The 23,353-nt window shown below is 38.5% G+C and overlaps 1 protein-coding gene across 2 annotated transcripts; it reads left to right on the top strand.

Moving 5' to 3' along the window:
• The first annotated feature begins 799 nt into the window (after positions 1-799).
• On the top strand, positions 800-22,755 carry ptpn1 (protein tyrosine phosphatase non-receptor type 1). Of its 2 annotated transcripts, none has more exons than XM_079828069.1 (10): positions 800-880; positions 962-1,055; positions 1,505-1,595; positions 2,002-2,102; positions 11,934-12,032; positions 12,220-12,357; positions 12,625-12,834; positions 15,178-15,339; positions 19,587-19,759; positions 19,850-22,755. In XM_079828069.1, the coding sequence occupies exons 2-10, from the start codon at positions 999-1,001 to the stop codon at positions 20,130-20,132; spliced, it is 1,314 nt and encodes a 437-aa protein (XP_079684195.1). In that variant the 5' UTR covers positions 800-880; positions 962-998; the 3' UTR covers positions 20,133-22,755. The 2 variants fall into 2 exon arrangements, with proteins under 2 accessions (XP_079684195.1, XP_079684196.1); XM_079828070.1 differs by having other exon boundaries at positions 800-844; positions 19,850-22,190.
• The last annotated feature ends 598 nt before the right edge of the window (positions 22,756-23,353 follow it).

Below are 23,353 nucleotides of genomic sequence, written 5' to 3'. Positions count from 1 at the left end.
TCACGCTCATTCTGTGTGATTTATAAATTGTTTTCCTCATGGAGATAAAAAAAAAAAATGTCCCCACAAGGACAAGGATTTTGGATATTACCCTCTTTGTGGGGACATTTTGTCCCTGTTGACGTAGAGTTGTGACCACACTCCACACTCACAGTCTATTTTAATCTAAATATTGTATAAATTGAAAATAATATGAAATATTTATTCTATATTTGCATTATTTTATATTGAAATAAATGTTGAATAATTTGGAGTTTACCATTGTCTATACCATTAAATCCCCTCAAAATACTAAATATTAAAGACTGAATATTATTGAAACAAAATAAAGGACATTAAAAAAAACATTAAAAACATTAAAAAATGTATTGTCTCTTTTGAACTCAGATTATCAGACCCCCCCCCCCCCCCCAGTGACTTTAAGCTTAATCCACAAAAAACTAAAATATTAATATGAAATGCTAGCCTACATATACAAAATATTACATTTAGCTACTTAATTGAATACTGCTTACAAAATGCTGCAACCCAAAGTTTGGGTTGTAATATGATTTATTTTACTGTTCTATGATCCATTGCACTTTTCTAAATTGCATTACGCATTATGCGTATTGGGTAAACTCTCAGAACTACAAAAACTACAAAGCCCAGAAGAATGAAGCGGTAACGCTCCGTAGTATGATTGGGCGAAGGGGTTGCCACGCCCCACTACTTTGCGCTGGTTGGCCTTTACCCTGAGTTCGTGGACACTCCCAGTCTTTCATTGGTTATTGTGAGGAAAGAGGCGTGATCACGACGCAGAGCGGAGAGCAGTGCTGCGGGAGGAGCAAGCAGCGTGTTTCCGGTAAGGGCGACACAACAGTACCATTAGAAACGTTCTGTAAGAAAATTAAAGCAGACTTTTAAAATAATTAATTTCCATGTGATTCGACATCGACTTTATAACTAATTGTATTGCCAGGGAGCCATCTATCGAGCGGCGCGGAACACACGCGGCAATGGAAGCCGAGTTTCGGGAAATCGATGAGCTCGGGAACTGGAACGCCGTTTACCAGGTAAAGAACTGATTCTGCTACACACTTGATTATGATGTTCTAAATATACATAACAACCCAAAACAAGTTAGTTTTGTTTATTTGATGTGATGTTTATTTTTTTGACAGGTCAGATTACGCTGCTTCTTTGCTAAACTCAGAATAAATTATTTGACAAGTTGTAGAGATGACCTGAATTTGTCATTTAACGGAGATAGAGATGGTGGGAAAGAGTTCATCTTTTATGAGCGGAAGTCTGTTATTAGTTGGTTTGACACCTTTATCTTCTTCTCTGCCTTACTTGCAGTTTTTTAAATAAGTGATATGATGAATGACATCTTAAACTGGAGACTGGTGGTCCCCCATAACTCTGTGTGCCATATAGTTTCTCCCAGCAAATCATTTGCCACATATTTGTTTCACTAACAGAATGAAGCATTTTCATCTCATAGACTTCTGTTTTACTGTAGGAGATCAGGCAGCAGTCGAGTGACCTACCATGCAAGATCGCCAAACTTCCAGAAAACAGAAATCGTAATCGCTACAGAGACGTCAGCCCATGTAAGTGTGCCGCTTCCCCTGTTCGACACAGTGAGTGACACCTAACGGAAGGGGCCTGTTATCAGCGAGCTGTTAAAGTCATTTCACACTGAAGATGTCATGTCTTTTTTTCTCTCCCTTTTTTAACTCTTCCGTCACAAAGAGCAACACTGTTGTGGTTTCCTCTTTCTCTGAGTCTTTCTCTTTTTCCACAACAACCTGAAAAGGTCCTCGGCTCGCAAAACACCACAATAAACGAATGCCTGTGTATTTTATCTGTTTTCAATTGAGCGTCTTCATCAGGAAGATGTTTTACTCTCTTGTGGGGAACTGAGAACAGGACCTGAAAAAGAATCGCTCCACCGCTGAACGCGCAAAGCATCATGGGTGATGTGCCCCACAGCTTAATCGCTCTCTCTTTTCACAGTTGACCACAGCCGTATTCCTCTACAGATCGGCAATAATGACTACATCAATGCCAGTCTGATCTCAGTGGATGAAGCTCAGAGAAACTACATACTAACTCAGGTGACACACCGACTTTTACATCTCAGCTGCATCTGCTGAGGAATCTGATGCTGTATTTGCGCCTGCATGACATCTGACACACACATGAGGATGATATACGGTTGGTGTAAAGGCACTGAAGAGTTCTTTAATATAGTATATTAGGGACATATATCCGGTGGAAAATCTCTTGTCAAGTTCACTATTATGGTTTATTTTTTGTTACTTTTTAAGATCTTAAAATGTGCATTATTATTGCCTTTTCACACCAAAGTGTTCAGCCTGGAAATTTCGTTTTCGCATGAGGTTTGTTTGTTTTGACCAATGTGTAAAAAATGCTAGTTAAAAAAGCTAAACCACTGTCTGACTTTAGCTGGCACATTAAGAAAAGCGCAAATCTTGGCCAGTTTTCTTCACTGTGAAATAGAAATTAGATTAGATGTCAATTTACATAAATTCCCATAATCGATTGTTAATTAATCTATTAATCATTAACCTCTTAAAACCAAAGCAAGGGGCTCTGCTAAGTTATCACTTTACTTAACCAACATAAAATAGATTTCATTTTAAAGCTTAGAAGCTTGGCTATACAGTGAATATAGGGAATATGAATATCACTTAACAAGTGCTTTTAAATTTGCTGACATATTAGATGTGCTCTATTTTCATAGCGTGAAAAAAAACTGCTTTACATGACAATGCGATCTGTAAAATCATCGTGCATAATAGATAGAATTGTGTTATATATCGTTGAAAAGGTCTAAACAAGCAGAATACAGTTGGGCTTGACCAGAATATTTTAATATTCGTTCGGAATCGTTTTTTTCTCGCAAATCCGGCATCCCCCTCGAAACGGTTCTCATTCGCGCTTGAATATGTTTACACTATAAAATCAGGCGAAATACAATACTCTTTATTTTACAGTTATTTTGAGTAGCCTAGCCTTTTTTAATAGGATGGACAGTTGAATAGGAACTCAACCTCGTTATACTTAATAAATATATTTTTTTGCTTCTTAGCCTAAGTGTTCCATGCAATGGAGTATTCTCTCTCTAGATGTTCAATGTTCATTTGACATTGTGCAAAATAGAATAGAATCAAAATATATTAGCCTTGTGGCCGTGCGCATTTTAGTTAATTGTGGGTTCATTAGCCTATTATTCTTAATGAAAAACACAACAACAAAACAGCTTTTACATTTCATGTTGAAATCAAGTCTTCTGCGATCATCTTGTCATTCAGCTCAGCTTCTCGCTCTCGTGATGAATAAGGTCTGACTCCTGCTGCACGTTCAGTTTTTTAATTGTAGTTAATCTGTTCTCTAACTAAACTAAATGATTTTTACTACTATAAAATATCAAAACGACGGTGGGGGCGGAGGCCGCGGAGCCGTGGTGGGCAAGTGATGTTACCGGTGTTATGCCTGAACACTAACACCGACTATCGCAGCAAGCCTATTATCCGTTTTTATCAATCTAAATGAATCTACTGCAAAATATAGGAGCTTGTTACTGGGACGTAACAGACTGGTGTGTTTTGTATAATTAGTGCAGTGTTCGTTCTCGGCGCATATAAGCCCTGCACGCATGAGGCGCGCCACTTCTCGAGATTCCTGCCTTCATTAGAGAGACGAATATGTTCAACCCCCTCCTTCTGAATTTTTGAATATTCTGTATTAATTACTACTAGTAATTGGGTAAATAGGTAGATAAAATACTATATCTCTTCACATAAATACTATTTTCTACTTAAAACTATAATTTTGTTATTTTTACTAACCCAAATAATGACTCATCCGCTAGGTTGCACGTGAGGGGGAAAAATAGGTTCCTTCCACTTAAGAGTTGAGCTCTTTTTATTTTAATATATCTCTTCACATAAATACTATTTTCTACTTTAAAAAAATAATTTCGTTATTTTACTAACCCAGTGTTTTGTATGTGAATGCTGTTTCGCGTGAATATTACCACAGGAGTGAAGCACTTTGTTTAGCCTAGAAAGGAAATAATGGTCAGATAGCACTTTTTCAGTCTGTTTTGCGATCTGGATCTGGTCACTCGATTTTCCGTGAATTTTAACAATAGGCCCTGTCCATTTTATCCCAATGGACTTGGACATCTCGTTTCTTTTCCCAAATCTTCACTCACGTCGCCATTTTCGCAGGGGATTATAATTGTTTCTTCCTTTCGTTTGCTTATAATTAAGTCTATTATAACTATTCACATCCTTTACGGTGGTAAAGTATAAAAAACACTGTGGGACGAATACCCTTTTACTTCAAATTTTATTTAACACAGTTTGTTCTTGTTATTAAACTTGGTAAGGCACGTCAAGTTTGGTTTATTTGAATAGCGCATTTCACACACACGCCGGTGATTTTAGTTTCGTTTTCTCTGGCAGTGAATAATCAAACATTGCCTAAATGTCTTGACCTTGTGGAAGATAAAATCCGCTCTTCAGACCTTTTACAACAAGTGTTGCCTTGCAACATCAGGAGAAAACATGAAAATGAAGATATTCGAAAGGTGTCTATCCAGCTTGTCCCATTCCTCTCAAAGCGCAGAGCGGTATATGATGCATCTTTGCGGGGAAATAGTATGAATCAAATATTTTTCTAACTAATATTTAATTTTCTTATTGAGGTAACCGTTATTTACTGAAAATCATTTAAATGTTTTATAGGCTGTGTTGTTTCACTGACGGAAGTGCTAAAATAAATACGCATGCATGGATGTTTCAGCCTCAAATGATTTAAAAATGTAGGCTATATATATATCTGGCATAGACTACAGTTTTTAAAATAGCATTTATGCATTAGTTACATTCTCAATTTAATTTACAGAGCAATCCCTGCTAAGTTTTTAGTTTAACTAATACTATTGAAGAGGATTAGTGTGTGTCGCACTCACAACAGACTCGCAACGGGGGCGTGGCATCACAATGGTGGCGCTCAATGATATCGTCCATCGGTACAACCCTACAGCAAGCATATAAGTTTCAGTTAGAGACCAAACTATACCAAGTATTTGTATGAAAAAAGAGAAAAATAAATAAACGACTAGTCGTCCAAATCCATTGCATGTCTTGGAAGATAGTAATTCATATAGAATATGTAACTAAGGGGCTATGGGGTGTTTCTACTGCACGTGTTTTGCGCATGAGCCACACACACACACCTTAAAACTACGTATTCTGACGACCTTGCTTAATCGAGCATAGCTACGTTTTATTGATTAAATTATAGACAATTAATCGGTACCATTAGGGCTGACCGATATGGACAAAATATTATTTTTAAATATAATATTATTGTACAAAACTAAATTTTGCCCATATCATACAATATTGATATTTATTTACCATTAATGGGAAAAGAAATGCTTTCCACAAATTTGTTAGACCTTGAGAATGAATGTAAACTTGTTTGTTTACAATTAAACTCCACAGAGTAGCTACCTTTAAATTTAGGCCCCCATGAAATCCATTTTATTTCCCCCTAAATTCTATTTAATTTTGGGGGGATTTTGTGTTTTATGATTTAATTTAAAAAAAAAAAGTAATATTTAACAATTGAATCAAGCTTTTAAAATGTGATCAAATGAAAAATAACAATTAATTTGCAAAAAAACAAAACTTTGCATTTGCATTTTTTGTCAAATAAGATGCTTCACAACAGAACTGTATTCATTTAAAACATGGATGAAAAAATATATAGGTTGTGTGATATTCCTTAGAAGTAATAATATTATTACTTGGAGAAGTACAGTAGTTATATATTTCTGTCATAATTTCTTGAAGTTATACCAAACTCTTATTTTGACAGTTTGTCGTGAAGATCTTTAGTTTTAGTTTCAGTGTGTATTTGAAGGCAGATTTTCTCAAATGAAACATTGAAAATCTTGTGAAGTGACTCAGTTTGGGAGATCAAGTTTCATGTGTTTGTGTCCTCATATGTTAAAGGTAGGGTAGGTAAGAATGATCTAAAACACTTTTGTCCAAATTAGTTTAAACTTTCTTTATATGTCAATACATAATTAAAATGTAAGTACTCTGAAAAAGAAAGTATAAAAATCGAGTGACTCTAGACTTTTTAATCTGCAATAAACACTGCTCATTATTTTCGTCCGGGACGAAACAAGTGATTGGCTTGGGCGACTGTCACTCTCTCTCGCTACCATGGCTACCGCCGCTTTTGCTACAGGATCTGCCCACATGCGTGCGCCCCAGTGTTGCCAAGTCGGGCTACTTCAACAATGTTGCCGCGGGCTTTTTTTCATGTCCGCGGGTTGAAGCGACCCCAATTATGTGATATTTTGCCCCGGGATTTGCAAATTTGAGCAGGCAGCCCTACCAAAAAGACACATATTTTACCCCCCAAATGCGATTTTTACCGGAGAAACACGATTGGGCTTGTTTTGGGCTAGATTTGAGTAGCAATTGGGACGGATTTTGTTGTGAAAACCTGGCAACCCTGGCGCACCCGTTTGATTTGAAGAGTTCAAGAGGCTGTATTTCTGCCGGACAGGTAATCTTTCATTTTGATTATACATTTTGTTGGTTTATGTTTTCATGAAGCATGTATCACTAGCACACGTAGCTGCCTAATATAGCTAACATAACATTACTTAGCATAAAGTTACAATGTTATACACTTAGCGAGCCATTAGTAGAGATGATAAATACTCAATATGCTTTGCTCAAGTTGATCGCTGTCGTGTTGAATTTCGCAAAATGTAACTAGATAACAAAATACATGTGTAAAAGCTAGTACACCGCATCCAGGAACTTTTTTTAGAACTAAGATAGCTTTAGCTACTACCCTCTGTCTAAACTCTTTTACCATGTTCACCTAGCCTAGAAATCGAGACGCACCCTAGCGGCAGAAAATTTATTTTGCCACGAGTGTAGTCTAGCAACTCTCGGTAGACCTCAGAGCTGGAAAAACCAAACTCTGGTCAGGCCAATCACAGCGTGTGTAGAGTCGGTGGACGGGCTTAACATAATGACGGAGCGGAGGTTCTTGGTGCTACAGGTAAACAAAGAAGCTGACGATCAGCGTCTTTCAAATCGGTTTTGGCCGCTACTCTGGAAGACTTGGACTTAAGCTTTTCTTTGAGGAAAGAACAAAGAACGGCACTGATGTCATTCGTAAGAAATGAAGATGTATTCGGAGTTGAATCTATCAACTAACGTTAGCTCCGTCTCGGTTGGTTGTGGCGCTATCCAATTGCGTGCAGAGGGAATTTGACAGACAACCGTTTATCACGCCCCTCGGATTGAGCCCTGTCAATGGTGAGTTTCCAGACCAAACATCTTGATGTGGTCTGGCTTGTCAGGCTAATGTTCACCGGGAACTTTACCTGCACGTTTATTTCGGCCCTTGGTTTGTTTTTATATTCTCTACCAATGGTTACTGATGTTTTTATCTTGTATCTGTGTGTGTCGTAGACTGTGTCGCACACTGTGTTGTGTGTGTATTTTAAACTTTACCAGTATCGTTATTCTAGCTTGATAGTGAGTACTAAAAGACATCTTATTTGTTTATATTCATAATGATAAAGTTAGATTTTTTATTACATGTGATTCTGACATGATGTCACTACATGCACTTCTTACCCGCTCGTCTCAGGTAAATAATTCGTCTTTCAGCTGATCGTGATCGGCGTAGCACGTTCATGTGTTTTGGGGGCGTGGCTTTGGAAAGAGCCCAGAAGGGAGAAGGTCGAGGGAATGGAAATAATGAGCTGTCTTTAAAACAGTCGTGAGAGGTCTACAGACACTCAATTTTTATACTTTCTTTTTCAGAGTACTTGCATTTTAATTATGTATTGATATATAAAGAAAGTTTAAACAAATTTGAAAAAAAAGTTTTTTAACCAAATCTTACCTACCCTACCTTTAAGACGACAGTCGCGGAAAACACAGCGTGCGATACATGTGTGCCGTTGATACATAATGATACATAACCATGCCGTTCATTCACACAGAGGCACACAGAAATCACTATCGATATGCACCGACTGGCTGTTGTCGCATTTATTTCTGCTGTGCGATAGGCTGTTAGATTAACCAATAATAAAGTAAAAATGTCCAGTGTAAATTTTACAGCAATCTTGATATGATATTGTCAATCGCCCAGGCCTAGTTAGCAACCATAAGAACATCTTTCCTTTAAAAGTGTCATGAACTGGCTTTTTTTCTTTTTTTATACTGTTGTCTCCTGTTAACTTATGACGTTTGCATGGTTTTTACATTCAAAAACATCATAATGAATAAGTAATAGGCTATTTTCTGCCATGGTTTTGAGGCTCTCTGAAAAACGCTCGGTTTTGATGGGCGTGCAGCACTGAAGACTTGGGAAGTAAACGCCCACTGCTAGGATTGGATAAGATTTGCATTTTTAATGAGCTTCAGCTCCCCTCAGTACATGTTGGGATTGTTTTGAAAGCGTCTGGGGAAATGCTAACAGGGCTCTCAAAATGCCTTTATCAAACAATCACAATGATTCATCTCTCATCCACCTGCGATTGATTGGAATTTTAACTTTGTATTACTTTGTCCGCCCGATCAGTGAATATAACCGCAAACTGTATACACACACACACACACACACACACGTCCGCGCGCAAGAAAGCAATGTTATTTCACTATTTAAGATATCACCGGCCTGCCGACAGGCTACGTTTTGGTAGCCCGTCTGAAAAACACATAGCCCCGGGACGTTGGGCTTTGTGAGCTCTGGCGTTACAAATCAAGAATGAACCAATAACACCACCTAAGATATGTAATCAGTAGATATCAAACGATCTGTAACAATGCAATACTAACAAATGGGCCTATAAAAAAAACATGTTTTACTCACATAAGTGTGTTGCACCGTTCCTGTCGGATCCAATATAGAAGGCACAGCATTGTGTTTTAATCTCTATGTCTGCAAATCCAGTCTCGACCTGTATCTTGTTTACAATCGATTCTGCGGTGAAATGAAGCGAACAAACACGCAATGTCTTAAGCACGTGAGCTGGAACCGGCATGTTAATTGCTCGGTAGCGCGACCTGTTTAGCTCCACGAGTCGCTGGGTGGGCTTGAGGCGGTGCTTCTGCATTCTATGACGTCAGTGGTCGACATATTCTGAGATCTCTCGTTTTCTGGGCCTGGTGTCAATAAAAGCTTTTCTTTGACTAACAAGGATGTTTTCAGCTCTGAAACTTATAGGATATTCTTATATCACGATGAACTTTTATATATTAAAGGCTCAAGGGAAAGGTGATTCCTCAATTTGTCACCCCTTTAAAAATCTGTCACATTGATGGCATGCAGATATAGACATATTAACAGCATTCATGCATTGAATTTGTACACGGAATATTCGTGTTATCTAGCTGTTTATTTTCATCTGACGACTTTGAACAGTGATTTCAAACTAGGACGTGCTGTAGAATCTGGACAAAGATAGACTTTTGTAATGGTGAACGTTATCCGTTTCACTTGGCACTGTCGCTAAAATTCACACTGCCCATGACACAAGTTTTCAATCGAATAATATCAAAAGTATTTTTTAAAACAGCTTTACAGTTTAAACCTGAACCATTGTAATAATCGCCATTTTAGTTATAATAGAGCTATATTAAGTTAAAGGTAACATTTCTGGTTTATTTGACTTTCGGATGGGACTTTGGGGATACATAAGACAAAAAGGTTAGGGAACATCCTGGATAGCTACACTAAAATAATAATAGGTAAGCAAGTAATGGGGAAACTCCCTGTTCAGAGAGACCCCCATCTTGGTTTTGACATTCGTATTACGTGTCCATTAGGCCGCCAACACCCCAACAAGCGTCACACTGATATACTATAGTGACGCTCATGGCATCTGCCAGGAAGATTTTCCTTCTCCTGTATCTGGAAAGAACACTGGGAAATGTTGTGAAATCTTGAGTTGCGTCACCATGACATGTTTCTTTATTATACAGATGAATTAGCACACTGATGCTCTGAGACGGCAGCAGACTCGTCTCAACCTGCAAGCCTTGTTCAGTCAGAGCATTGTCAGCTACCACCACAAACACACAAAACACACACACACACATTCTCACCCACAATGCCATGTACCTCACGACTGCACAAATGTGTGGTTTAGGGTTACTAAAGGTCATGAGTGCAGGAGTTTCCACTATAAGCAAAATGAAAAATCCCAAGTACATTTAAAAGAGTTTAAAATTTACTAACTACTGTACAGACATGTTCACCAAACATGTCTAGCCTGAAGTTTTTTCCCCCTCGCATAACAAAAACTTTGGGGTAAAGAAATGAAAACCTTTATTTAGCAATGTTGCATTAAATTGATCAAATGTGACAGTAAAGACGTAATGTTACAAAAAAATAGCATTTCAAATAAATGCTCTTCTTTTGAGCTTTTTCTATTCAAAGAATCATGAGAACTTTATCACGGTCTCCACAAATATATTAATCAAATGTTTTGCACCATGATTTATTTTGCAAATGATTCTTGAGCACCAAATCCGCATATTAGAATGAATTTTAAAGGATCATGTGACACTGAAGACTGGAGTAATGATGCTGAAAATTCAGCTTTGCTTTGCCATCACAGGAATACATTATATCATCGGGCCTGTTTACACCTGGTGTAAGATGCAAGATGCATTTTAGTCGATCATTTTAGATGCATTAAAATGATTGACTAAGATGCATTTTAGTCGATCAGATCACAAGTAGACGAGTCAGACACATACCCGTTTACACCTGGGCTGCGTCCGAAAACCTAGGCAGCTGACTCGTTGCCTCGCTGCCTTATCAGGCAATGACTCTTCAGGCAGCGTTATGTGCATGAAGGCACCTCACAAAACTAAATTTCGGACAGACTTCTTAGGCAGTGTAACTGTTTAATGATCTACAGCAAAATAGAGAGTGCTTCGGTGAGAACTAAACACATATTTAATTACTACATTAGTAATTTCTCCCTTGAAATGACATCAGAAGTAGAACATTTTGGTTAAAAAAAGTACATTTACACACAAACTGACCAGTAAACGCAACTTTCGGACGCTATCTTTTTTCCTCAGCTCAACTGTGACAGAATGGAACGCACAGGATTGTGATCAGGTATCAGAGACAGGAAGTGAAGCTAACATTTGATTCGGACATGCCTTGGTGCCTTCCTGCTTTGAAATGTGTCCTCCGAAGGCAGCATTTTCCAGGTTTCGGACGCTGCCCTGGTGTTTTAATTATCCACTTTCAACCACTTCTGCCCTGATTTCTTTGAGGGTAGGGTCTATGTGTGGTTAAATGTATAGGGTTTTTCAGATCTTTCGATCTAATGGATGAAATAAGCTCACACAATTTACATATGAACGCAACCAGAGACGAATGAAAAACATACGGAGAGCATCAGCTTTCGTTTCTGTTCTGACAGCTGCAAGACGCAAACGCAGTGTGCATGTTACAAATTGGGAACATTGCTTGCTACATTTTTGTCTTGGGACTTTAGCCACCAAAGTTAGGTCAGTAGGCAGAGAGTAGGTGGTCTTTTGTGGCTGTTCGAATGCATTCGATCTACACTATGAAAGCAATTCAGTTGAATGCATTTTTCGACTACCTCTGGAAGTGGTCGAAAGTGGACAAACTAAAGACGTTTTAGACCCCAATAACACCTGTATTTAGCGTCGTCTACTTGTGATCTGCTCGACCAAAGCGCATTTTAATACCAGCTGTAAACAGGGCCATAAAATATTAAAACAAAATTGTACTTTAAATTACAAGTCTGTTTATAAAATGTATTATTAATACAGTAGACAGGTTGTGCTTGTTTTAATGGTTGTGTTTGTGTTTAGGGTCCGTTACCAAACACCTGTGGTCATTTCTGGGAGATGGTGTGGGAGCAGCGCTGCCGAGGGGTCTTGATGCTGAATCGTGTTATAGAGAAAGGCTCGGTGAGAGAAACACACCGTACCTGTTTCTTTGTACCGTACCTGTAGCAATGATACACACTCGCTTTTGGATACCTCCCTAAAAAGCTTCAAGCGTGCAAATGGAATGTGTACATCGTTTGTGTGTGTGAATCTTGTGGTGTATGGTAATAATGAAGAAGCGTGTGTGTGTGTGTGTGTGCGCGTGCAGGTAAAGTGTGCTCAGTACTGGCCTCAGCGAGAGGAGAGGGAGGCTGTTTTTGAGGACACAAACTTCAGACTTACTCTGATCTCAGAAGATGTGAAATCGTACTACACAGTACGAGAGTTGGAGCTGGAAAATCTGTTGGTGAGACAATGTTCATCTCATCCTCATCATGCTTTTGCTCATCTGTCTATCTCTTTCACTGATTATTCTGCTATTTTTAACTCTTGAGGTTTTATGCAGTCATTTTTCTTTCTGCATGCGTGAAAAATGTTCCTAAAAATTAACTTCTTTATAGCTGGATGGCTTGTTGACTTGACTCAACGCTCTCAGGATATTACAGATGCCAGAGGCTCATTTCAGATAAGCACACACTCATCATGATTAATGTTGTGTCATGTGTGTTTAAAGACACAGGAAACACGGGAGATTCTTCATTTCCACTACACCACATGGCCAGATTTTGGCGTGCCAGAGTCGCCTGCATCTTTTCTCAACTTCCTGTTGAAAGTCCGCGAGTCGGGCTGTCTGAGTCCAGATCACGGCCCTGTCGTGGTTCACTGCAGCGCTGGCATTGGCCGTTCTGGAACGTTCTGCCTTGTAGACACCTGCCTTCTACTGGTGAGAGAACTGACCACTCCGATGCCATATCTGTCGGACAAAATTGCTTGTATTAATAGTTAACTTTTTAAATAAAGGAGTGTACTCAATAGCATATTAGTTTTTATTATTCAAGCATTACATTGACCTTGCAAATGGCGTTATACAAGTGAAATGTAAAGATTATTGGTACCGTGGCACTCCATTATTTAAAAAAATTAAATAACACTAATACACTATCATTTAATATTTTGGGGCCAAATTGATACTTTTATTCTCTAAGAACGCATTATATTGATCAAAAGTGATAATAAAGTTGAATTGTTACTAGGGGTGTAACGATACATTGTTATATCGAGATGTATCGCAATATAAAAATGCAACGATATCTATCGGTAATGGAAACGATATGATTTGTGATTATAGAGTTAGTTTTATCCAAGGCTTATTAGCCTACTGTTTAAAAAAAAAAAAAATTCTGTCATGTAGCCTACTCACCCTCATTTAATTTCAAACCTATAAGAATGAAGATTTGAAACCTGAGAGATGGAAAGTTTTAAAACTAGAGATGGATTTAAAGTCCATTCTTTTAAAATTGAAAAGATCCAAAAAGGTCATAAAGGCATCGTAAAAATAATAAATCGAGCAGTCTAATCCAAATCCTGAAGAGACACGATGGCTTTATATGATGAACACTATAGTAAACACGGACATTCAAATGCATGAGAACAACATGAGCGTAAATGGAGACAGAATTTACATTTTTGGACACGCTTGATTGCATTGATCATCTGAAGCGCACTCCTCAAAGTGAAAGTGCAAACATAATTTAAATCATTATATCGCATTTAGTTTTAGTAGAATGATTATTCAAAGCATTTGAGATGTTTTATTCTTATGTAAGTGCATTAATAGCTGTAGAGGCTGGACATATTGAGCACTGGGAGTGTGTGCACGCAGCTTGTTTGTAAGAGATCCAACAAATGCCTGCATAATGGACCAAGTCTGTTCAAGTCCACACCAAATTTAACATTTTAATCAATCGGTATATTTTTTGTTAACTTTACCATGTCTTAGAAGTAGTAATAATAATAAAAGAACTCTTAAAATATCTCAGAACTATTGTATTGTGAGTTCATTATCGTTATTTGTATCGAATCGTGACGTGTTACACCCCTAATTGTTAAAGTTTTCTATATCAATTAAATGTTGTTGTTTTTTTTGTTTATAGTCATCAAAGAATCATGAAAAAATGTATCACAGTTTCTACAAAAATAGTAAGCAGCACAACTGTTTTCAACATTGATAATATGTTTCTTGAGCAGCAAATCAGCATATTAGAATGATTTCTGAAGGATCATGTGACACTGACTGGCGTAATGATGCTGAAAATTCAGATCTACCATCACGGGAATAAATTATATTTAAAATTATATTTCAATAGAAAATGTATTTTAAATTGTAACCATATTTTACAATATTACTAGCCTGACAAGCCAGACCCACATCAAGATGTTGGGTCTGGAAACTCACCATTGACAGGGCTCAACCCAAGGGGCGGGATAAACGGTTGTCTTTCAAATTCCCTCTGTGCGCAATTGGATAGCGCCATGAGCGCCACAACCAACCAGAGCAAAGAAGAAGGTGAATCCGAGCTAACGTTAGTTGATTGACTTTCGCCGTATCCGGTAGGCAAAACTTCGAACATATCTTCTTTTCTTAAGAATGACTTCAGTGCCGTTCTTTGTTCTTTTCTCAAAGAAAAGCTTAACTCCAAGTCTTCCAGAGTCGCGGCCAAACGCCAAAGCTGATTCGAAAGACCGCTGTTCGCCAGCTTCTTTGTTTACGAGTAGCAAGCAGAACCTCCGCAACTCTGCCGTGACATGCCGTCATTGTGATTGGCCTGACCAGAGTTTGGTTTTTCCAGCTCTCAGGTCTACCGTGAGTTGCTAGACTACACTCGCGGCAAAATACATTTTCTGCCGCTAGGGTGCGTCTAGATTTCTAGGCTACAATATTACAGTTTTTTTTTATGATTTAAAAAAATGCAGCCTTGGTGAGCACTTTTCAAAAACATAAAAAAATCTTACTGACCCCAAAAGTATTCAGTAAACAGCCAGTAATAAAAATAAAAAAATACTGCAAGCAAAATAACAAATAGTGCAGAGATGCAAATAAAGTTAACAGTGCTTGACATTTTTTTCACATAATTAAGAGCAGTATCAGTACTTTTGACTTCCCTAGTACAGAGACCCGCTGGATGTCTGATGTCTCATGTGCACTTCAGATTTGTTCTTGCTTTTGTTTAGAGCTCAGTAGAACCCCCTTGCGTCCTCTAAAAAAACTGCTATTGTGTGTTCTCAGATGTCTCAGAGGGAAGATCCATCATCAGTACGCATCCAGGAGGTTTTGCTGGAAATGCGGCGATACCGCATGGGTCTGATCCAGACAGCTGATCAGCTGCGTTTCTCTTACCTCGCTGTCATAGAGGGTGCCAAGTACATCATGGGAGACACGTCTGTACAGGTAATGCCATGGGATGTTAAAGAAACATATTTGAAACATTTGGTGTTGTGAAATGTTTCATTTTTGGATTCTTTGCTGAGGGTGTTGTAGGATGTAGAGCTGAGTGATATGCTGGTGGATAGTGGATACTATGGGTGTTGAAATGAATCATTGCATCGATGCATCACAACGTGGACGATTCTGCAGTAATAGACCATAATCGATTATAGCCTACTGACGTTTCTCTGACATCATTCATCACATACACGCTTCTCGTGCTAGCATAAAATGGAGGAGGGAGGCGAAACACAAAAGCGAGTAATAGAAAATGCACCCGTTATTTTAACATTTACAGTGTGTGAGCGAGGCTGTGTGTGTGCGAGGCTGCATGTGAGGGGTGTGAGTGTGTGCGCATTATATTGTAAATTAAGTTTCATGCGTTTTTAGTATTTAGCAGGGCTGCCACCTCTCACATATTCAGCATGAGACTCCCAAATTACACTTTTCACACTCCCACCCACACATCCATTTTCTCATGCAGAGAAAAATCGCGATGCAAAGAGGACACTAATGCCAACAGACAAGACAGAGCAGGTTACTTTTGAAATGAAACTAACTCACAACTCTCAAATTCTGTCAGTTTATTTCGAAATATAAACAATAAATACCGCTTTGTCGTATAGAGAGAAGTATTTGGCTAAATATGTGCACTTTAATACATATTTATTATATTTTTACTTGTATAATTTAAATATTATAATGTTGTTATAATAAAAACTGCATTATATTTAACCTTTAATAATTATACCAGCTGACAGGGCTCTCTATATGCTTACAATATTAGGTGAGGGATGGTTTTTTTTTTTCTTGAGAAAAATGTAGCGACTGTTCCTAATATTTATCCAGATGATAATATTTAATCCAGATTCAGTAAGTGTACTTTCTTGGAGCAGATCAAATAAAAACGGAGTTCATTGACTGCTTGTATTCATTGACAAAAATGTAGCTATGTGCAGTTATGTTGAAAATTGAGGATGCAACACATTGGGATATCGAATCGAATCGTTGACATGATAATCGTAATCAAAACGTTCAATAGATTTGGGTTGGTAAGATCATTTTTAAATGTTTTTGAAAAGTCTTATGCTTTCCAAGGATGTTTCTTTGATAAAATATACTGTAAAACTGTCAAATAATACTACCATTTAAAGGTAGGGATACACAAAACCGACCCAAAGAACTAGCGCTGATGAAAGCCGACTGTGTTTTCGCCTCGCGTCAGGGAAGGAAACCTCACCTGAACACACCAAAAGAACTACAGGTGACGGTCAACTAGCATGTGCGTTCTGCTCCTGTGTGTAAAGGAGATAACTGTCTATTTATGCAGATATATTTGTCTATATTCCTCATTCAGAAAGGGAAAATGAAACTAAGCCTGCAGGCATACAAACCATAAACAAAGCAGAGCTTGCTTAACATTTTGAATATCAGTCACACTGATTGTGTTCTTTATTCCACTCCGCTCATGTTATTATGAAAATATTCGCGCAGTGTTCACTCAGGTTAGGTAAAATTGTAACAGCCTTCTTTCTATTCAGTTTTGACTTGCTCGCTTTCATCACTTTTGCTCTTATTCTCGTGCACTGACTCGTTCGCTAACTCTGAACAGCCAATCAGAGTTCTCTCTCACCGACGCCGATTCTACATGTTGAATCGGCCAAAAAAACAACAACAACAACAGCGTGGGACATATTCAAAGTTGCCGATGTTGCCTGACCATCGGCTTGGTGTGTCCCTGGCTTAAAACAACTTCTCTATTTGAATATATATTAATGTTATTTATTCCTATGATGGCAAAGCTGAATTTTCAGCATCATTACTCCAGTCTTCAGTGTCACATGATCCTTCAGAAATCATTCTAATATGCTGATTTGCAGTTCAAGAAACTTTTCTTCTTATCAATGTTGAAAACAGTTGTTCTTTTTAATATTGCTGTGGAAACAGTTATACTTTTTTCCCCTTCAGGATTCTTTCAATAGCAACTTCACAAGAAATAGAAAATGTCAGGGCTGTAACATTATAAATATCTTTACTGTCACTTTTGATCACCTAAAAATTTAAATTCTGTCATTTACTCACCCTCATGTTGTTCCAAATCCATAAGGCTTTTGTTCATCTTTGAAACACAAATGAAGATATTTAGTATATTTCCATATGAATTGAGCGGTTAAATCAGACTTCAGAAGAGACATGATCACTATATGATGCACAGATTTAATTTAGGCTTTTATTCGCATATAAACCTTGATCAGTCACGAACATGCTTTCAGATTTGATCACGGAAGCTCAAGCAAGCCTGCTTGATGCGCGCGAATGAGTTTCGTTCTTGCGTGTCAAACCAGCACATTTAAGCTTTCGCAAGAACCAATGAGGTTTGTTATTGCTCCTCAAGCAATCCTAAATTCAATCTGTTCATCACATAAAGCGTTCGGTCTCTTCAGAAGATTTGGACGAAACAACTCGATTCATATGGATTTATTCATCCATACAATCTCTTTATGAACTTTAGAAGTGTCAGGTGTTTTGGGTGAATAGACTTTTATGGAGGGTCCGAAATCTTTTAATTTTTTTAAAAATATCTTAATTTGTGTTCTGAAGATAAGCCTTATGGGTTTGGAACGACATGAGGGTGAGTAAATGACAGAATTTTCAGTTTTGGGTGAACTATCCCTTTAATGCATCCTTGTTGAACAAAAGTATTAATTTCTTACTGACCCCAAACGTACTATTTTACAACTTTTTAAAAATGTATTATTTTGAATGATTTATTTTTTAAAACAATCATCCTACCGGTGGGGTAGGATCATTGACATAATCGTATCGTGAGACCAGTGACGATTCACAATGGTTAGAGTCGGACTTGTAACCCGCAAGTTGCGGGTTCGAACCTCAGGTACGACAGGAATTGTCGGTCGGGGGAGTGAATAACCAGCGCTCTCTTCCACCCTCCAATTCCAATACCACGACTGAGGTGAGACCCTTAAGCAAGGCACCGAACCCCCAAATGCTCCCCGGGCGTCGCAGCAAAATGGCTGCCCACTGCTCTGGGTGTGTGTTCACTACTGGTGTGTGCGCACTTGGATGGGTTAAATGCAGAGCACAAATTCCAAGTATGGGTCACCATACTTGGCCACACGTCACTTTACTTTCATTTGTCCATAAAATGTCAAAAAATCCCTGTAATTTTTAATTCATATAACTGATAAATATTAGGTTTAGGTTTATTTAAGGTTTGACAAGGCAGGGTATTGCAGTACAAAACTCTGAAATGTGTCAAACATAACATACTCAAAAAACACCAACCTGGTTTAAAGGGTTAGTTCACCCAAAAATGAAAATTCTGTCATTAATTACTTACCCTCATGTCGTTCGGCACCCGTAAGACCTCCGTTCATCTTCAGAACACAAATGAAGATATTTTAGTTGAAATCTGATGGCTCTGAAAGGCCTCCATTGGCACAATGCACGGTACACTCTCAAGACACTTAAAAGGTACTAAAGACGTCGTTACAAAGTCCATCTCACTACAGTGGTTCTACAATAACTTTATGGAGTGACGAGAATAGTTTTTGTGCGCAAAAAACCCCTAAATAACGACTTGTATAGTGATGACGATTTCAAAACACGGCATCATGAAGCTTCGAAGCGTTATGAATCAGTGAGTCGAATCATGATTCGGATCGCGTGTCAAACTGCTGAAATATGGCGATCCAAACTGCTGAATCGACTCACTGATTCATAACGCTTCAAAGCTTCATGATGCCGTGTTGAAGTCTCAGTGATGGGAGTGTTGATACCTATTATCCGACAGCAACGATTTTGCACCCTCTCTAACTCATCAGAGAGACCTTTAGGTAGTCCACCCCATACTGGGCTAGCGTACTCCAGAACTGGCCGTATAAAACTTAAATATATTTGTGTTAGAACATCACAAGGGAGACCTGCTTTTTTAGCAACACAAAGATAATAGATTCAAGGATGTACTTTCATAATTATGTACTTAATGTGGGCGTCCCATGACAGATCAGAAGATATATATTTTATTGTAATTTAATTTGAAACATTTTGAGGTTAAAAAATATCATCATATGATATACCTTTACGGTCATAAAAAAAACTTCTACCATGAGATGTAACATTTTGTTCATGCCGCCCACTTCTAGTAGGCAGTATCGATCAGTGAAGTGTTTGTATTTCTGTGTGAGTAGGAGTGTTGGAAGGAGTTATCAAATGAGGAGGATCTCCCCCCTGAATTCACTCCTCCTCCCAGGCCACGGCCCCCAATAGATCCTCCTAACGGCAAAGACGACCTGGTGAACTCTGACCCCACACACTTCTTCACTGAGATCATTAAAAACAGTGCAGAAATCTGTGCAAACAGGTCAGCCTACTCTCAATATATTCTCTCTGTAGTGCCCATCCACACCCAGCATCCACATACAAACATTTTTTGTTGTTGGTGTTTTTCCAGTGCACCCCAGACATTCACAGACGGCCCGGACCTGCGCAGACGGATGGTCACAACTGGTGAGGTCGGAGCGACAGCGTTGTCAAGCGAACAACCCGACGACCCAATCGTTGCAAGAGAAGCCCCTCCCAAACCAGCACGGTCTCCGCCCAAGACTCCCACGGCAGTGGCTGCTCCTGCTCCTGCTCCCGCCCATGGAGCGTGGAGCCCCTTGATGGCCAGTGTGTGTATGTGCACGGTACTGGCTGCAGGTGCTTATGTCTGTTACCGCACCTATTTCCACTGATGCCCTGTCTTTCATTCCGTCTCTTTCTCTATCCCTCCATCTGCTGGCTATTGGTGGGAAAAGAAAAAGAGAGACACACACACACACACACACACACACTTTCTCAGCTGGACCTGTCTCTCTCAGCTGAGCCCATCTCACTCTCTCCAAGTGTCTCTGGGGAAGAGTTCAGAGGCTTTTCTCTGCCAAACTGCTGTCGTCTCCCTCTATACACACTCTTACACACAATCTAATAAACGTGTGTCCGTTTAAAACCTCAGGGCCTCACAATTCAGGTGTTGCTACCTAAAACGTTACATACAGGTAAAAGAAAATCCAAAAGACTGTTATTGCTGCAGTAAGTAAGGGAATTTTTTGTGTGTACGTATTTCAATCATATGGCTTTTTTTTGTTTTTGCATTTTAAGTCTGACGACTATCAGTGATGGTCTTGGATGGAGCTGCACAGGAAGTGAGCTCATAATACATGCTGAACACACAAATCTGCTGTACCTAATATGGGAGGTCACGAGTAGTCTGGGATATCTGATATGATCGAGTGCTCTGTGTTGCACTATTGTTACAGTAGAAAACATCCGAAACTTTTTCTCTTTTCATCCTTTTTTCCCCCTTCCTCTGCTTTTGTGTGTATGCCAAAGGTGACACTGGCACTTCATCTGTGTTCTCATTCATTCGTTTTCTTTGTTAAAGCCATTTCCTTTTAAGCAAAAGGTTCAGACCATTTAAAATGCTGGAGCTGGTCTCAAACCACAGTTGGATCCACCAGATTTGCTGGTCCTCCAGAGGCCTAACGCAATAAAAGGAACTGCGGCCGTTTAGTTCAGTCAAAATGAGAACTCCCATTTTATTTTTCATTTAACAGAAATACTAAAATCACTTAACCCAGGCAAGCTTTCTTACTAGACCTGATGTTCTGCACTTGATAGGTCTTAATCCCCAAATTTGCATACATTTCGAGGGAACTTTAATGATGGAACAGTGAATCCCTCAGGGTTTTCAGCTAAACATCCCTGGCTGATTGATTAATTAAACAAAAGTGTGGCAAAGCTCAACCAGCAGGTGGCAGTATTGAGTGTAATGAATTTTTTTTTTTTGTGTGTGTGTGCTTGTATTCCCCTTTAGAAGATAGTGATTCATGGGACAGGATTTGAAATTGAATTTGTAATTTTTTCTAGTTGCAATACAGATATGTTCAGATGCTTCTGGCCTTTGTCACATGACTTGAATGGTGTGCAGTGAGCGCAGGGGGTCAGACTAACCAAAAAGAAAGAAAAAAAATCCTGAAAACACCAGCACTGAATGAATGCAAAAAGAGAAACGATCAGTGACAGTGAGCTGTCTTCGTGTTTTATCATATTATTGTCATAGTAATTATCAAGAGAGATTAACAGCAGACAGGCATACACATTTCCTTCAAATCGAACCACGCTGCAGAACTGTTGCTTTTTAACAGTGTGTGTGTGAACAAGTCCAATGCAGTAACCTCAAAACAAAGCCTTTTCTTTAGGTGTATTGAGGCCCGAGACGCTTTTAATTGTGACTGCTTTGTGTGGTGACTTTTTTACTGCTGCTTGACCAGTCCAGAATGGTATTTTTTTTGGGTTGCTGGGCGGTTTGTCCTGTTAGTAGAGGTTCAGTGTTCCACACTCTGAAGCTGTTGATGTTTGGTTTGAAGATTCTGCCACCATCCATCATAGTGACTCTCAGAATCTGGTCCTGTAGCTGGACCACAGAATGTAAAGTCTCTCTTGTTGATAGCTTTATTTACACACACACACATATATAGAGAAATATATTTGTCTGTGTCATTTGTCTTCTTTCAGTTATCTTTGGACTGGTAGACATCAGACATCTTTGGCCTTTGTATTTGAGGCTTAAGAATCTCCCGCATCCTGTTGTATTGTTTTTAATGTTTATTATCTGTTTGTTTGTTTGTTTTCTTTTGTAAGTAAAGCATATGCTTTGTTCCAGTTGGATGTAATGACCGTTGAAATTAAATTTTTTTCGGACAGAATACAGAGCAGACGCTGTGGTAATAAACGTGTACATCTCTGCTGATCTTCTGTTTTTGATTTTTTGTTCCTATTTCGTTCTTATTCCCTCATGTGACTATAAGAGAAGTTCCTCCGATATTTTTAGAATCTCATTGAGAAATTAATGAATGAAAGCTCTCTCTCCCCCGGTTTCACAGACAATGCTTAAGCTAGTCCTAGACTAAAATACATGTTTGAGCTGTTTTAACTGAAAGAATCTTGCACTGACAAATCTTAAAATATGTCAGTGGCATTGTTTTGTCTCAAGATGCACACCAGTAATGTTTTTTTCTTGGGCACGTTTATAAAAGTTACTTAAATGTCCTAATTGAACTAAGGCCTAATCCTGGCTTAGTCTAAGCCCTGTCTGTGAAACCGGGCCTCTGAGTTCTAATGTTAAAAAACTAAATCATAGATTACAGATTCAAAATTCCATGTGAAGTGTGGTGTAGTTTGAGCTTGTTTCATCATCTTATTATTTAGTTCATATTTGATCCCACAATTAAAACTAAATGTATACAGGTCTGGATTATGAATCGGGCCAAATCTCTCGAAAGCTACACACAAACTACATACAAATGATAGCCTACCAAAAAAAATAATAATAATAAAAAAGTGAGAAAGGAGTCTCTATGGAGAAAAATATACTGGTAGTATATATTTTTATATTTAAGGAAGGAGAGATGAAAATGTAGAAATCATTTATTAATGATGATATTAAAATGTGCTGTCAAATTGATTAATTGTGATTAATCACATTTAACGAAAGTTTGTGTTTACATGTATTTATAAATTTTATATATATATATATATATATATATATATATATATATATATATATATATATATATATATATATATATATGTGTGTGTGTGTGCATGCGTGTCTTGTGTATATTATGCATACTGTGTACACACACAGGCATAACATTAGGATTCCTAATATTGTGTTGGTCCCCCTTTTGCTTCCAAAACAGCCCTGACCCGTCGAGGCATGGACTCCACTAGACCCCTGAAGGTGTGTTGTGGTATCTGGCACCAAGATGTTAGCAGCAGATCCTTTAAGTCCTGTAAGTTGTGAGGTGGGGCCTCCATGAATCGGACTTGTTTGTTCAGCACATCCCACAGATGCTCGATTAGATTGAAATCTGGGGAATTTGGAGTCAACACCTCAAACTCGTTCTGGGGA

Source organism: Gobio gobio (genome assembly GCF_949357685.1).
Source record: "Gobio gobio genome assembly, chromosome: 10".
NCBI lineage: Eukaryota > Metazoa > Chordata > Actinopteri > Cypriniformes > Gobionidae > Gobio > Gobio gobio.
This window is presented reverse-complemented; position numbering and strand designations above follow the sequence as displayed.